General features: G+C 45.6%; 1 protein-coding gene across 1 annotated transcript in view; it reads left to right on the top strand.

Moving 5' to 3' along the window:
* Nucleotides 1-16,144, top strand: part of HAAO (3-hydroxyanthranilate 3,4-dioxygenase) — a 64,831-nt gene that overhangs the window by 28,768 nt on the left and 19,919 nt on the right. Inside the window, exons 6-7 of the mRNA XM_040351529.1 lie at nt 6,695-6,738; nt 13,463-13,605. Of these exons, the coding sequence (XP_040207463.1) occupies nt 6,695-6,738; nt 13,463-13,605 (187 nt within the window). The remainder of the gene's footprint in view (nt 1-6,694; nt 6,739-13,462; nt 13,606-16,144) is intronic.

Raw genomic sequence — 16,144 nt, 5'->3', positions numbered from 1 at the left:
TTTTCTTTTTTCTTACCATTCTGGCCAGGTTTTTACTAGGTTTGTTTCCCCAGACGTATCTTTCTCTCTCTGTCCTGTCTATATATTTCTTCGTTTCTTGTTCCGCCAGAGCTCTATATTCGTCTCTTCTTATACTTAACTTATGAAGTATTTCCCTCTTTTGCCCCTGTGATTTATGTTCCTGTTCCAGCCTATATATCTCCTCCCTTAGTGTTTTTAATTTACTCGTTCTTATTTTATTTTTCCTTGCCCCTTCTGCGATAAAAATTCCTCTTATATAGGCTTTATGGGCGTCCCAGAGGGATGCTCTTGAGATACCCTCCTTATCGTTCTCCTGAAAATAGCGTTCCAGTTCTTTCTGTACCCTCTCGACTACTTCCTCATCCCCCAACAGACTCTCGTCCCATCTCCATTCTGGTGGTGTATCTTTTTGTATAGAAGTTTTTATTTTCATGGTTACAGGAGCGTGGTCAGATAACGTCATGATCTCACACCTTACTTCTATCACACTCTCCAGAAGTCTATGGTCGATGAGGACATAGTCGATCCTCGAGTACGTCCCATGTACAGGTGAGAAAAACGTGTAATCGCGGGCCTTAGGATTGAGGATCCGCCATACATCCACCATTTGATTTTGTGTCATTTGTTTTATCAGTATCTTTAGATGCTCACGATTTGTCCCCTGCACACAGGACGTACTGTCGAGGCTTGGGCACATGCAGAAATTGAAATCTCCCATCAATACTACATGACCCTCTTCAAATTCTTTTAATTTTCTCATAATTTTACTAATATATTTAACCGAGTTCACATTGGGGGCATACACATTAGCCAGGGTGTAAACCTCTCCTCCTAGTTTTATTTTCAAGAACAGGAATCTCCCCTCAGGGTCTGTTTGTCTATCCACCAATGTGAATCGGACTCTACTAGCGAATCCAATAGCGACCCTGCGGGATCGCGATGAAATTGTATCCCCGTAATACCATACCGGGAATTCTGGTGAGTACAACTTTATATTGGACTCCAAGGTAATATGGGTCTCTTGTAGATAGGCAATATCTGTTTTATACTGTGTTAATTCACAGAGAATTTTATGTCTCTTAATATGAGAATTTAGTCCTTTTACGTTGTATGAGAGAAACTTAATATCTGTCATACAACTTTTTTTTTTTTTTTTTTCTAAAGCATTTAAGAAAGTTTCTTGTGGAGTCGATCAGATGGTCCCCCCGCCTCCCCCAACTCTCCCAATTCCCACCCACTCCCCCCTCCCTCCCATCCCCCCTCCCTCATCCCTCCAAAACCCCCCCTCCCCTCCCCACCTTCCCGTTCCCCCCCTCCCCCATCCTGGCCCATTCCTGGCCTGAGAGCCGCTATAGGTTGTCTCCTCTCCTCCACCTACGGCTCCTCACTAGTGGTGGTACTCTAGGGCGCTCCATCAGCTCCCCGCCCCACCCCCCCCCCCAGTCCAGCCCCTCCAGCCTCGGAGCTATAAGAAAACCGACTAGCCCACCCAGTCCGGCAACTCTGGGGCTGTTAAATCCATTTTGTGACAGAATTCATTTAATTCCTCCGGGAACCTAAGTCGTGCTGTTTTACCTCCCTTTATGCCTATGAGGCAAGCCGGGAACCCCCATTGATATTTTATATTATGTGCCCGCATTAGATCTAAGAGGGGTTTCAGGTGTCTTCTTCTTGCCAACGTTTCTTTAGACAAATCGGAGAATATTTGTAGCTCAGTCTCTCTATATCTCAGGGATTTCCCCCTGAGTCTTCCCCAGATTTCTGCTTTATCGACATAATTCCTGAATCGAACGATAACATCCCTTGGGCCGTACCTCTCTATCTGTTGGGGGTTCCCTACTCGGTGAACTCTCTCTATCTTAAGGGGCTTTGATTGTACAGACCTCTCAAGCAGAGGGTTGAATATTGTGTTCATGATAGTTCTCAGGTCTTCCTCCTTTTCTTCTACTATCGCTCTGATTCTCAGGTTCTGTCGCCTGTTGCGATTCTCCTGGTCCTCTATCCTATATGCCGCCAATCATTGGCTATCGCTCAGAGCCCTTACTTGTTTTTTTAGGTCATTTATTTCCTGATCCTGTTCCTCTATTCTTTTCTCAGTCTCTTCCACTCTTTCACGGAGCCCGCCAAGATCTGTTCTTACTTTATTAATTTCTGTCCTGATAACATTTTCCATCCTCAGCAGCATTGTGTTCATCTCTGCCTTTGTAGGCGGTTGCATGTCTTGGACTTGCTCTTCCAGATTGTTGAGCTCTTGCTCACTTTCTATTGTTGTTTCACCTTTAGAGCTCTCCACACTACTTACTCCCTTTTTGATTTCATTCTTCTTCTTATCAATCTTTTTTGCAAGCCCTGGGCTTTTGAGACTCCCTTCCTGCGTCATATATTGCTGTATAGAACTGTTCCCTGAGTTGTTTTTAGTTGGTTTTGAGGTAACACCCCTCGTTGTTCTATTCATCCTGCTATTACTGGAGGGTCTTATTCTCTTCCCCAGTTTTGCGAATTTTAGGGAGATTTCCTTCCTCTCTCTTTTCCTTTCCCTTCTCCTTCCCCTGTCTCCCTCCCTTTCCCTACTAAGGGGATATTCTAAGAGGTGCCAATGCTACACAAGTAGACGAGTAGGCAACCGAGCAGCATCAGCACAGCAACAGATATAAATAAAAGGAACAGGAAGAAAGAAAATCTGCAGAAAACAACAGAGAACTGAGAAAGAACAGAGGGGGGGGGGCGCCCTCCTTGCGTGTAGGGGGATATTTGGAGGTTTAGGGGTTTAGAGGTTTATCTTCCTCCCTCCCGTTCCTCATATACTGACAAGTCTATTCTCAGTAATGTTCATGCAGCAAGAGAGGCAACGGGTCCAAGAGACACTTTCCTACTTTTTTTTTTTTTTCACTGTATCCCCGTCTTAAGCACCAGGATTTACCAGCATTTCACAGTCTCCTGTGGATCCTGCACCAGTGATATACAGATATTGTGTTCTGTGTCCGCTTTTCAAATAATGCAAATTTCTGCTCCTCATACAACAAAAAAACATCAATACCTGCTTCACCATATGACCATCTTACAAAATGCATCAATTTCATCAATTACAGTTCCTTTTTAAATTTCGGGTTCCGTATCATTCCTGTGTCATTTTAACATGCAAATCAATTAATTTCCCTCATGGATCACTGCCACAGATTGTCACCAGTTGCCTTACTGTTTGGTATATATGCATACCGGGTCAGCACAGACTAGACTAGATAGCAGGAGGACAGGGGGGCCCCAGGGGGGGGGGGGGGTCGGTGCAGCAACCGACCCTGCTCGGCTCTACTGAGCGTCTCACCCGACCCGACCAGGCTCGTTTTTTCGTCCCGCACTCAGCTCCGTCCTCCTCCGTCTTCCTCCGCTGCTCTCTCCCGGAGCAGCGTGTCTGCCTGTGCCTGTGCCTGTGGAATCCGACGTCTGTTCGCCTGCTTCCAGATAGCGTCAGGGGTCTTTGGGTCTTGGCGGAGGGTCGCGCTGCGCAGCGCGGGACTAGCTTCGGGGCTCTGACATCAACTCAGTTTCCTGCATCTTTCGGATCCCCGCCGCACACACGCTGCCTCGCTGCCATAGAGCGCTCCGGCACCTCCCACCCTCACAGCGTCACGTTACGTCTGCAACGCCATGACCAGTCAGCCATTAGTGATTATTAATGATTAATACTTATTAGTCGGGTTCTAACTGAATATTTAGATTTTTTTTTTAAATAATACTTCTATATTTTAGTTTTCATTCTTTTTGGAGATAAGATAAAGATATTATATACAGTATATCCCACAAAAGTGAGTACACCCCTCACATTTTTGTAAATATTTTATTATATCTTTTCATGTGACAACACTGAAGAAATTACACTTTGCTACAATGTAAAGTAGTGAGTGTACAGCTTGTATAACAATGTGAATTTGCTGTCCCCTCAAAATAACTCGACACACAGTCATTAATGTCTAAACCACTGGCAACAAAAGTGAGTACCCTCTAAGTGAAAATGTCCAAGTTGGGCCCAAAGAGTCAATATTTTGTGTGGCCACCATTATTTTCCAGCACTGTCTTAACCCACTTGGGCATGGAGTTTTCCCCACAAGTAGAGCTTTCTTTTGGTGGTATTTGATCACCTCTGCGGTTTTTATTTTTTGCGCTATAAACAAAAAAATTGCGAACATTTTGAAAAAAAAAAAATATATTTTTTACTTGTTGCTAATTTTTTTTCTCAGTCTAGGCCGATATGTATTCTTCTACATATTTTTGGTAAAAAAAAAATTGCAATAAGCGACTGGTTTGCGCAAAAGTTATAGGCCCAGATTTACAAAGCACTTACGCCGACGTATATCAAGTTACGCCGACGTAAGTGCAAATGTGCGCCATCGTATCTGTGCGCAAGACCCACAAACAGAGATGCGCCTAAAAATAGGCTTCACCCTGCCGACGTAACTTGCTTACGCCGGCGTAGAGTGGGCGCACATTTAGGCTGGGCGCATAGTGCCACTCCTATTGATTAGCTATTTAAACATGCAAATGAGGGAAATACGGCGATTCACGAACCTGCGTGCGCCCGACGCAGGCTACGAGAGGTGCGCGTAAGTTGTACGTCCGGCGTAAAGTTATGCCCCATAAAGGAGGTGCAACCCAGCAGCAGACATGCAAAGGTCTGCACCAATGAACACAAGCCGGCGCATTTTATGTTGGACGTGTGTCTGGCTGGGCATAGGTTACGTTCAGTGATCCGCGTTACGGCGCATGCGCAGTTCGTTATAAGTACTTGTCTGGCGCTCGGCCCATCATTTGCATTGGGTCACGCCTCATTTGCATGGGTCACGCCCACTTCCACCTACGCCGGCCTGCGCCTTTAATACCCACCCCACGCTGGCGCAGCGTTGGGAGCACTGGCTTTCTGAATTCCATGCTTGCCTCTCTGCGCTGCGTCGGTGTAGCGTACATGGGTTACTCTACGGCGGCGTAATGTGCGCCGTGCTCTCTGTGAATCTGGGCCATAGTGCCTACAAAATAGGGGACAGAATTATAATTATTTTTTATTATTATTTTTTTACTAGTAATGGCGGCGATCTGCGATTTTTATTGTGACTGTGACATTTTGGCGGACATATCGGACACTTTTGACACATTTTTGGCACACATTTATACTGCGATCAGTGCTATAAATATGCACTAATTACTGTATAAATGTGACTGGCAGGGATGGGGTTAACACTAGGGGGTGAGAAAGGGGTTAAATGTGTACCCTGCATAGTGTTTCTAACTGTGGGGGAAGGGGACTGACTGGGGGAGGTGACCGATCTGTGTCCCTATGTACAAGGGACACAGATCGTTCTCCTCTCTCCCTGACAGGACGTGGATCTGTGTGTTTACACACACAGATCCACGTCCTTGTCTGTGTAACCGCCGATCGCGGGTGCCTGGCGGACATCGCGGCCGCCAGGCACGCACATCGGCATCTCAGTGACTGGAGGCCGTGTATAGACGGCCTCCCGGAAATTTGCATCCACCCTGCGGCCGTATAAAGTCGTACGGCCGTCAGGAAGTGGTTAAGGTGGTTTTACACTATTGGAGACTTTGTCTCAATTTCTATCACCACATGCGGAGAGCGTCTTTATTAATCTGGATGGAGATTGGCATGTATAATTCAATAAAATCTAATAAGGCGATATTTCCAGACACGAGAGTGAATGGCAACAGCATCTGGTGAGCTTTATTCTTAAGGGAGTGGAATTGGCGCACATCACTTTAAAGGATTTTGGTGGATCAACAAGATTTTGTTTTGCTATCTTTTCATCACTTTTTAAGTTGGACTGTATTACCATATTAATTTGCATATGTTGAAGTATATATATATATATATATATATATATATATATATATATATATATATATATATATATATATATATATATATATATATATATATATATATATATATATATATATATATATGTATATTTTGGATATGCCATATGTACACTTTTCATTATGTATGGGTGTTTTATGTTGATCATTTCACAATGTTAATATTTAGGAGATTTGTAGATTAATTGGTGTGCCACTGTGGAATTATTTGTCTCTTTTTTACATTGACATTTGTTTCACCTCATTTGCATGTTTATTGAATTTTAAGTGGAAGCACAAACCGGTATTATATATATATATAAATATTTGTTTGAGAAGTGCAGAACTACTTTTTAATCCTGCCAGAAATTTGGTGAGCTTGTAACAGGTGTGTACTCTGCCTCTGCTGACTGTTATCAGTTAGCACTGCTTGCGGGTCTCTCTATGGACTACAGAACCTCACCCCTTTGTTATGTATACGAGAAGATGGGGGAGTGTTCTGTAGTCCTAAAGCACTTTCTGTTCTAGAGTGACAACGCTGCTACTCAATAAATGCGGTACATTGAGTGTTGTTGTCACCCTAGGATGGTAAAAGGGTGTAAATGCAGAATCACATGGTGAAAATAAAATACAAGCTGAAAGTATCAGTCTGCACACACTCCACTTTTCTCTGTCCACATAAACATGCATGCCTATGCTACATTAGCATACACGTTTATGTGAAAAACTGTGAAATTAAAGATTTTGGGATTTCTTAGACTTCTACAATAAAAAATAAATAACTAATAAACATATCAATTTTTAATTTCAGATTTTTCAACTCAAAACAATATAAAACTGGAAAGCCAGACCCAGGTAACATAAAAACTGTCAGTCTAAGGAACATTTATTTTACAATTTTTCTGTTTTGTTAGGCTGGACTTTTTATCCAACCCTAATTAGATTCAACAAACTTGTACAACTACTTATACATATAGTTACATATTATAAATAGATAGTTACATACATACTATAAATAGATAAATACATGTACAAGAGATCCGCTGGATATAAATATTTCCTCACCCTCCTACTACTCTTAACTTATATTGCCCCAAACTCTGACTCTCCACCATCAAACTCTAAGGCCTCGTACACACGACGGGACATGTCCGATGAAAACGGTCCGCGGACCGTTTTCATCGGACATGTCCGCTCTGAGATTTTGGTCTGATGGTTGTACACATCATCAAACCAAAATCCGCGCGGACAGAATACGCGGTGACGTGACAACGATGTGAAGGCGACGTGACAGCGACGATGATGCGGCAACGTTCGCGAACCGGGAAGTTAAATGCTTCCACGCATGCGTTGAATCACTTCGACACATGCGAGGGCTTTCGGCCGAGTGGACATGTCCGGTGAGTCGTACAGACGACCGAACATGTCCGACGGACAGGCTTCCAGCGGACATGTTTCTTAGCATGCTAAGAAATTTTTGTCCGCTGGAAACCTGTCCGATCCGCCGCAGACCAGTTTCAGCAGATATGTTTGGTCGTGTGTACGAGGCCTAACCCCCCAGAACTGGCAGTCTCCTGCAGCTGCAACCCTTGTGCTCTTATTTCAATTCCCCTGCTTCCATGAGCCAGCTCACCCCTAATACAGTATGTACCCTTTGGAATACCTATTTGCTATTACTGAAACCTGGCTCCAGGAATCCATTTCTGCCTCTCCCATGGTGGCCTCTTCTGGAATACATTTCTGCCTCTCCCATGGTGGCCTCTTCTGGAGGTGGAGTTGAACTTCTCCTTTTCCCACAAAACACCTTCCAGGTTTTTCCTACTGCTCCCTTTCTGTCCCTCTGGTCTTTTTTAATAGAGCATTCTATTTGTCATCTACCTACCTCATGGCCCAGCGTCTTGCTTTCTTGATGACTTCTCTGCATGGTTACCCTTTTTTCTCTTTCAATCATGGACGGACACAGCCTTAATCTTGACAAAGTGGGAAATAGCCTTCCTTTAGGAGTGACTAGGCAGAAAGTGTTAACAAACTTCAAAGCTGGACAGCCCCGCCCCGGGAGCAGTCCTACTGGCTATATCCCCTCAGCCTGCACCAAGCAGTTCAGTTTTTTTCTGCCTAGTTAAGGAGAAGACATGGCTCCCTTCGGGCCAATAGGCCTGGAGGCTTTATTTTTTAAATCTACTTTGGATTTTATTTTTCAATTATTTTTTTTCCTGTGATCTTCGATCAACTGCCGACATGGGGCGACAGGCTGGATCCCAGATCCTTGGAGTCCCCCCAGTTTCAGCCATCGAGCATGTGCCGACCATAGTTGCGCACTGGGTCGTCCATGACATACCCGTCGCTCTACGGGTGGCCGGTGAGCTAGACGCTCCAGGCCACGCATATGACCGATCTATAGGGCCGAGTCGCAGCAGCCGGGCCGACACCTCCATTACCATGCGGGAGATGGTCTGTCTAGGATGTTTCCAGCACAACCCTCAGGAATGGTAAGTAGTAATCCCCTGCTTTGGCAGGAAGACAGAGCTGGGCATCCCTGGAGAGGTGAGTAAAGGGCCTTATCCCCCTTCTCCCCTCCCTCCCTTCCCTCCTCCTTAGACTCTCTGAGCTAGCTGCTGGCAGGGGTTCCTCTGGGGAGCTTTACTTGGGGAACCATAAGTCACTAAATCAATGTATAAAGCTGCATAAGAGATTCTGTTTACCTGTGTGTCCTGCTCCATGCTGTCGGCGGCTATGTTTGGTGTGTCCATGCTGTATTTCTTTACTTGCACAATGTATAAAGCTGCATAAGAGATTCTGCTTACCTGTGTGTCCTGCTCCATGCTTTTGGCGGCCATGTTTGGTGTGTCCATGCTGTATTTCTTGACTTGCACTGGCGGCCAGCATCTGTATTGGCCTAGCAACGCTCCGCGGCCATTTGCCTGAGATTTCTTCTGATGTGTACTGACTGCTGCATTACGGCAGATGAACATATACACGCTGCTGACTGAAGCAGTCTGAAAGATTGACAAAAATAGCAGCCCCACAAACAGCCTTCGATCCCAGCTTTGGAGAGCACAGATCGACAGACACACTCTGCAGGAAGCAGCTCTGCTATCTACTACGGTTCCTGGGTGGTGAGTCCCCTGGAGGGGAACCCCTCATCTCTGCTGCAGCCAGGAGTGGTGGGTTACTTGTTTGGGAGTCCCTGTGTCAGGTGTGTGGACAGCATGGCGTCAGAAGCAGACGCTTTTTCCCCAGAGACACCTGAGCTGGCAATTGATGCCCCTGCACCCGATATATCGGTGGATGCTATGTCGGCAATCCTAGATGCCTTCGTGGCCAAGGTGGAAGTAGCGCATGGGAGAACGGGGGCTAGAAAGCGCCCTCTCCCCCCGCCATCTTCTGGGGACAAGTCCAGCTAGCGCTCATGACCCTGGCTCTGAGTTATCTGAGGATGCGGACCAAGATTGCCCAGACAGTGAGGACGACCTCGAACCCAGGTCAGCACGCGATAGGGCTCTAGTAAGTGACCTTATCACCGCAGTGCGAGATACTCAAAAAATAGAGGGGTCTGCCGAAGCAGCAGACACGCCGTTCCCTTTTGGGTTCCGTAAGGCAACCCGCACTTCTAAAGTGTCTCCTTGTGTGTCTTATTTAGACAAACTTTTATACAAGGAGTGGGATAAACCACAGAAGGTTTTTTCAGTCCCTAAAGATCTAGCAGTGTGTTACGCTCTTGAAGAGAGTGTCTTGAAAAGATGGACCTCGCCCCCGATAGTGGACCTTCCTGTGTCCAGATTAAACAAGCTTCAAAGACCCTGCGGACAAGAAGGCTGAGGCGATCACCCGCAACCTGTACATGGTAGTGGGTTCAGCGGTACACCCAACCATAGTTGGGGCCCTGGTGTCTCAGACACTCACAGAATGGGCAATGATGCTGCTCAATGGGTTACAAGCACGTCAGGCTTCCTCGAACGAGGTAGCCTTAGCTGACCAACTAGTACAAGGCCTAAATATCATTTGTGAATCAGCCTTGGACACTATTCCTCTGCTGGCCAGAGCTTCAAGTCCGGCGGTGGTGTTACGCCGTCTACTTTGGTTAAAGAGTTGGTCCGCTGACCAATCTTCCAAGAAAGCCCTGATGGACTTGCCCTTTAAGGGCGACAGACTTTTTGGAACTTCCCTGGATGACATAATCAAAGATGCTACTGGAGTTAAGAGCACACTGCTCCCACAGTCCAAAAAAGGTGAAGGAACCACGCTGTAGGCAAGGGCCCTTCTTTACCGCACACAAGTGTTTTTTTCGTCCGCCCAGTACGGCAGGTAAAAGACCACAGGCCGAAAAAGGGCCTGCTCAGGCACAGGGACGTCCCTGGTTTCGCAAACCCAACAAACCTGCAGACAAAGCTACATCCGCATGAAGGTTTGCCCCCACCCATCTCTTGGGTTGGGGCACGTCTTCGCAAATTTGCGACCCGGTGGACATCTCAGGTCCCTGACTAGTGTCTTCAGGGTACAAGATAGAATTTCTATCTTGCCCACCAAACAGATTTTTTCCCTCCAACCTCCAGCTACAACCGACTCGTCAGGAAGCCCTATTGGGGCAGTTCAAGACCTGATAAAACGCGGGGTGGTTATTCCTGTCCCAGGTTCTGGAATGGTTAAAGAGGTTTTACTCCAATCTGTTCATAGTACCAAAGAAGGAGGGCGTTCGCCCAATTCTGGACCTTAGGGCCCTCAATCGCTTTGTGAAGGTACAAAGATTCCGGATGGAATCGGTTCACTCTGTCGTCACTGCCGGGGGACTTCTGGCATCCTTGGACATCAGGGATGCCTAATTACATGTCCCCATATGAACAAAGCATCAGAGATATCTGCGTTTTGCGGTCGGGGAAGACCACTATCAATTTGTGGCTCTCCCCTTTTGCCGGGCATCGGCACCGAGGGGGTGCACCAAGGTGCTTGCCCCAATTCTCGCCCTACTAACACAACGTGGCATCGCTATCGTGGGCTACTTGGACGACCTGCTTCTGAGGGCCACTTCAGCCTCAGAATTAGAGGTGAGTGTGTCTATAACCTGTCAAACCCTCCGACACTTTGGTTGGGTACTGAACATTCAGAAGTCAGTAATGGTACCGACTCAACACCTAGTAGATCTGGGGTTGATTCTGGACGCTTCAGAGGCAAAGGTTTTTTTCCCTGTGGAAAAGTTGCAGACCCATCAGGCTGCGGTGCGACAGTTGACATCCCAGAAAGGGTCGTCACTCTGCTTTTGAATGCAAGTCCTGGGCCTCAGGGTGGCCTCCTTCGAGGCGGGACCATATGCCTAATCTTACACGCGAGTGCTACAGAAGGAAATTCTGTCCAGATAGGACAAGCGCCCATCATCCCTGGATTATCAAATCCGGGTGAGCCACTTGGTCAGGACCTCCCTTGTTGGTGGCTGACCTTACCAGCACTTCTCTCCGGGAAGTCGTTCCTTTCGTTTCACTGGATAGTCATCACAATGGACTCCAGCCTTACCGGTTGGGGGGGGGGGGAGTCTGGGGGGTTTAGTTGACCCAGGGTCGTTGGTCTCCAGAGGATTCCCACTTGCCGATCAAGGTCCTGGAACTTTGGGCGATCAGGCTGTGCCTCTCCACATGGTCTCAGAGGCTACAAGGGCGTCCAGTCATGATCCAGTCGGACAACGCCATGGCGGTGGCATATGTCAACCATCAAGGAGGAACAAGAAGCTTGGCTGCAGCATCAGAAGTCGCTCACATCCTAAGGTGAGCAGAAAGGAGCATACCGGCCTTGTCGGCCATATACATTTTTGAGGTTTGTTACATTGTAACTGTAGTTAGATGATACTTTCCTGCCGGGATCCTAGAAAATAGTAATTCATTTTTTTTTTTTTTTTTTTGGAGTAGTTCTTTAATGATTATTCACTTCTGGCTTATAGGTCTACTTTAAAATGTAAGAGAACATCCATTAAAATTGCTCTTACTTCTACATTATTTTACTAAATAGGAACCACTGATCAAACCCAAGTCTCCCAAGTCTCAGTTTTTAAAAGTCACTTTCCAGAAATCATTTTAGTAATTGTGTTAACTTAAAACTCATTTGCATCAGCGAATGTACCTTAATGTCTTCTGGAAATGATGAAACTTCAATTATTGTGTCCCCTTGTGAATTCCGAACACTGAACAAGTTTGGGAGAAGCGTTACTAGACTCGTCTAATTTCCAGCACCGCGCTGAAATACAGATCAGGCCGTGTAATATGCTTAGCTGCAGACGCAATGCATTGACAGAGGCATTTATTTTTCTTTTACGATATAAGATTTTATTAGGTCAGTAAATCACAGAAATACAGATTGGACAGAATAAGCAATAGGCCTGAGATGTAACTACTGTATTATTTTATTTCTGGTGAAATAATGGCCTTTCTGATGTTAAATCTCATCTCCGCTATCTGAGGAGGAATCCTACATCAGTCATATTTTAAAGAGGAACTCCAGCCTAAAATAAACATTTTCTGGAGCTGCCATTGGCAACCTGTTTAGATTTGTAATTATAATCCGTGAACAATGTAATTTTTGAAGACTATGGCCCAGATTCACAAAGCACCTACGCCGACGTATAACACGTTACGCTGACGTAAGTGCAAATGTGCACCGGCGTATGTGTGCGCCAGACCCACAAACTAATATGCGCCTAAAAACAGGGGGACTCAGAAAAGGGGAGTTCCTGCACCTCTCTGGCCTCGTACACACGACCAGATCTCCGCTGGAAACGGTCCGCTGGACCGTTTCCAGCGGAGATTCGTCCTCCGGATTTGGATCCGATGGCGTGTACACACCATCGGATCAAAATCCGTTCGGAATTCCTCCGCGGTGACGTGTCGCCGGGACGATGACGCGGCGACGTGCGCGACGCTGGAAGGTAAGTACTTCCACGCATGCGTCGAATCATTACGACGCATGCGAGGGAGGGGAGCGGACGGATTGATCCGGTGAGTCTGTACAGACCACCAGATCAATCCGCTGGTCCCGATTCAAGTGGATAGATTTCTTAGCATGCTAAGAAATTTCTATCCGCTTGAAATGGACCGGCCGGACGAATCTCCGCGGATAAATATCCGCTAGGCCGTACAGACGACCGGATTTGTCCGCTGGAACTGATCCGCCGATCAATCCCAGCGGATAGATCCGGTCGTGTGTACGGGGCCTTAAAGAAAAAAAGCCCTGACTGTATTTAATAAAGCAGAAGTAGACTTTTGGAACTCCCTTGCTTTCTCCATGATCCAGCGAATGTTGGCAATTAGATCGTTAGTTGGACATAAGCAGCAATAAATGCATCACACAAGTTCCAATCCTTTCCCATCCAATCATATTTGAGTTTTGCATACATTTAAAAAAAATCTACATACAAAGCCCTTTAAATAGCACAATATAACAGCATTCGCTCCCCGTCACTCCCTGTCTTGGTTTGGTTCATTTAGTAAGGAATTTTTTAATTTCTAAAAATGCAGCTTTAACTGGGTTTGGGTAAACTTCAAATCAGCTAATGTTGTATTTGTATATTTTAATTATCTCTTTTTTTTTTTTTTTACAGATTGGACACCCCAACTCCCTTTCCCTCTTAGCACTGTAAAAGTAATGGAACCATTTTCATTTCAATGTTGGCTAGATAAACATCGTTCAGAAATCATTCAGAAAAAATACTTACAGTTATTTGCAGGCGATCATGAGACAGAGGTATGATATCTCTTTGCCTTTAGTATATCAGCCCCTTTGTCTTAACCACCTGTCACTATTTACTGGACAGCTTGATCTGTTAAAATGTTTGTTAACCACTTAAGACTCGGACCATTATGCAGGTAAAGGACCTGGCCAGTTTTTGCGATTCAGCACTGCGTCGCTTTAACTGACAATTGCACGGTCATGCGATGTGGCTTCCAAACAAAATTGGCGTCCTTTTTTTCCCACAAATAGAGCTTTCTTTTGGTGGTATTTGATCACCTCTGCGGTTTTTATTTTTTGCGCTATAAACAAAAATAGAGCGACAATTTTGAAAAAAAAACAATATTTTTTGCTATAATAAATACCCCCAAAAAAGATCTAAAAAAAACATTTTTCTCAGTTTAGGCCGATACGTATTCTTCTACATACTTTTGGTAAAAAAAATCACAATAAGCGTTTAACGATTGGTTTGCGCAAAATGTATAGTGTTCACAAAATAGGGGATAGTTTTATGGCATTTTTATTAACATTTTTTTTTTTTTACTACTAATGGCGGTGATAAGCGATTTTTTTGTGACTGCGACATTATGGCGGACACATCAGACAATTTTGACACATTTTTGGGACCATTGTCACTTTCACAGCAAAAAATGCTATAAAAATGCACTGTTTACTGTGAAAATTACACTTGCAGTTTAGGAGTTAACCACTAGGGGGCGCTGAAGGGGTTAAGTGTGACTTCATATGTGTATATTTTGCCTTTCATTATTTTTTCAAACTGAGTGGGTTATTTTACAACGTGATTGTTTACAATCACTTTTTGGCTCGGTTTACACCTATGCAAATTGAATGCGTGTTTTCCCGCATTCAATTCGCATAGCAAGAGAATGTGACGGTTCACATATCTCTGCAGCGGGTCCGGTGCGGTGTGCAGGAAAAACGTGTGCCAAAGAACAGATGGCTGACACTTGGTGAGTAAACAGTCCAGAAAGCAGATAGTGGTCCTAGTGATATATAAGCATGCATCACACACCAAGGTCCACACCGTGTGCGTTACACTCTCCTAAGGGTTCAAACGCGCCAGCAATATGTATTCGCAAGCCAGGAGGCTTTCAGACCATTTACAAAACGCAGCACATCTCAAGCATCCGCAGTGGGAAGCCAGCTGTGAAGCCACAAGGAGTCATTTTTTCCACAGTAAGCATGTTGGCGCCAGGGACCTGAAGACCAGTGAAAAATCTGATTGAGGATGGCGCTGGATCTCTGGACAGGTAAGTATGCTTTTAGTAAAAGTCAGGAGCTACAGTATTTTTTTCTTTCTAGGTTAAAGATTAGAGGTCGACCGATATATCGACTGATATTTGTCCGTTTTGGAGAAATTGTCATCGGCCAATTATTATCCAAATTAGGCCGATATTGAACACTGACCACACCATGCCTACGTCCCTCCTCCCTTCCCTTGGCTGAGCAGCGCCGCAGTGTGTGAAACTGACGTGTAAATAAATAGAGAGAGAGGAGATGTCAAAATTGAGCATTGATGTCCGGGGTGGGCGGGACCCAGCAGCTGTCCAACACCAGCCAATGGGATGGGATCTGGGCAGGCCGCTACATGTATGTGGTCCCACCCCTTTCTTAAACAGCTCAATCATTGGCTGGTGTTGCCAATGGCCCAGCCCCGGGTCCCGCCCACCCCCGACATCACAGCTGAATTTGACAGCTCCTCTCTCTGCATTCAGTTACATGTCAGTTTCACACACCACGGCGCGGCTCTGTGTGAAACCTGCCAGTGCAATCTGCCAGTGCCACCTGCCAGTGCCAACCAGTGCCATCTGCCAATCAGTGCCACCTGCCAGTGCCACCTTTTAATCAGTGTCAACCAGTGCCACTTAGTGCCACCTTCCAGTGTCAACCAGCGCTACCTGCCAGTGCCAATCAGTGCCTGCTAGTGTCACCTGCCAGTGCCATCTGCCAACCAGTGCCACCTTTCAGTGCCAACCAGTGCCTGCCAGTGCCACCTGCCAGAGCCAACCAGTGCCACCTGACAGAGCCAACCAGTACCACCTGCCAGAGCCAACCAGTGTCGAATGCCAGAGCCAACCAGTGCAATCTGTACTGAGGACATCAAGTGTGTGATAAAGTGACAGGAGCAAGCGGGGGGAGTGGAGTGGGAGTGGGTGAGTTTATGAGACTAAGGAAAAAATAAATATCAGCCTAAAATATCGGCTGCAAAAATCGGCATCATATATCGGCCATCGGCCACCCCGATTTCTAAATTTCGGCATCGGCCAGAGAAAAACCCATATAAGTTGACCTCTAGTAAAGATCCTCTTTAAAGTTCTATATGTGCAATGCAATGAACAACATATAGAAGAATAAGCAAGTGTATAGTAAATGTGGCTACATCACAATTTCTTTTTTAAAGGCTAAAGGTTGCCCTGTACAGGCAAACGTGATGTCTCAGTTTTGGGAAGACCCCCTGTGGGCCAGGAATTGCAATTGAGAATGGAAATTAATCTGGACTAATAGAATGGACTTTTGGCGGTACAAGTAATTA

Source organism: Rana temporaria, chromosome 4, assembly GCF_905171775.1.
Source record: "Rana temporaria chromosome 4, aRanTem1.1, whole genome shotgun sequence".
Taxonomy (NCBI): Eukaryota; Metazoa; Chordata; class Amphibia; order Anura; family Ranidae; genus Rana; species Rana temporaria.
This window is presented reverse-complemented; position numbering and strand designations above follow the sequence as displayed.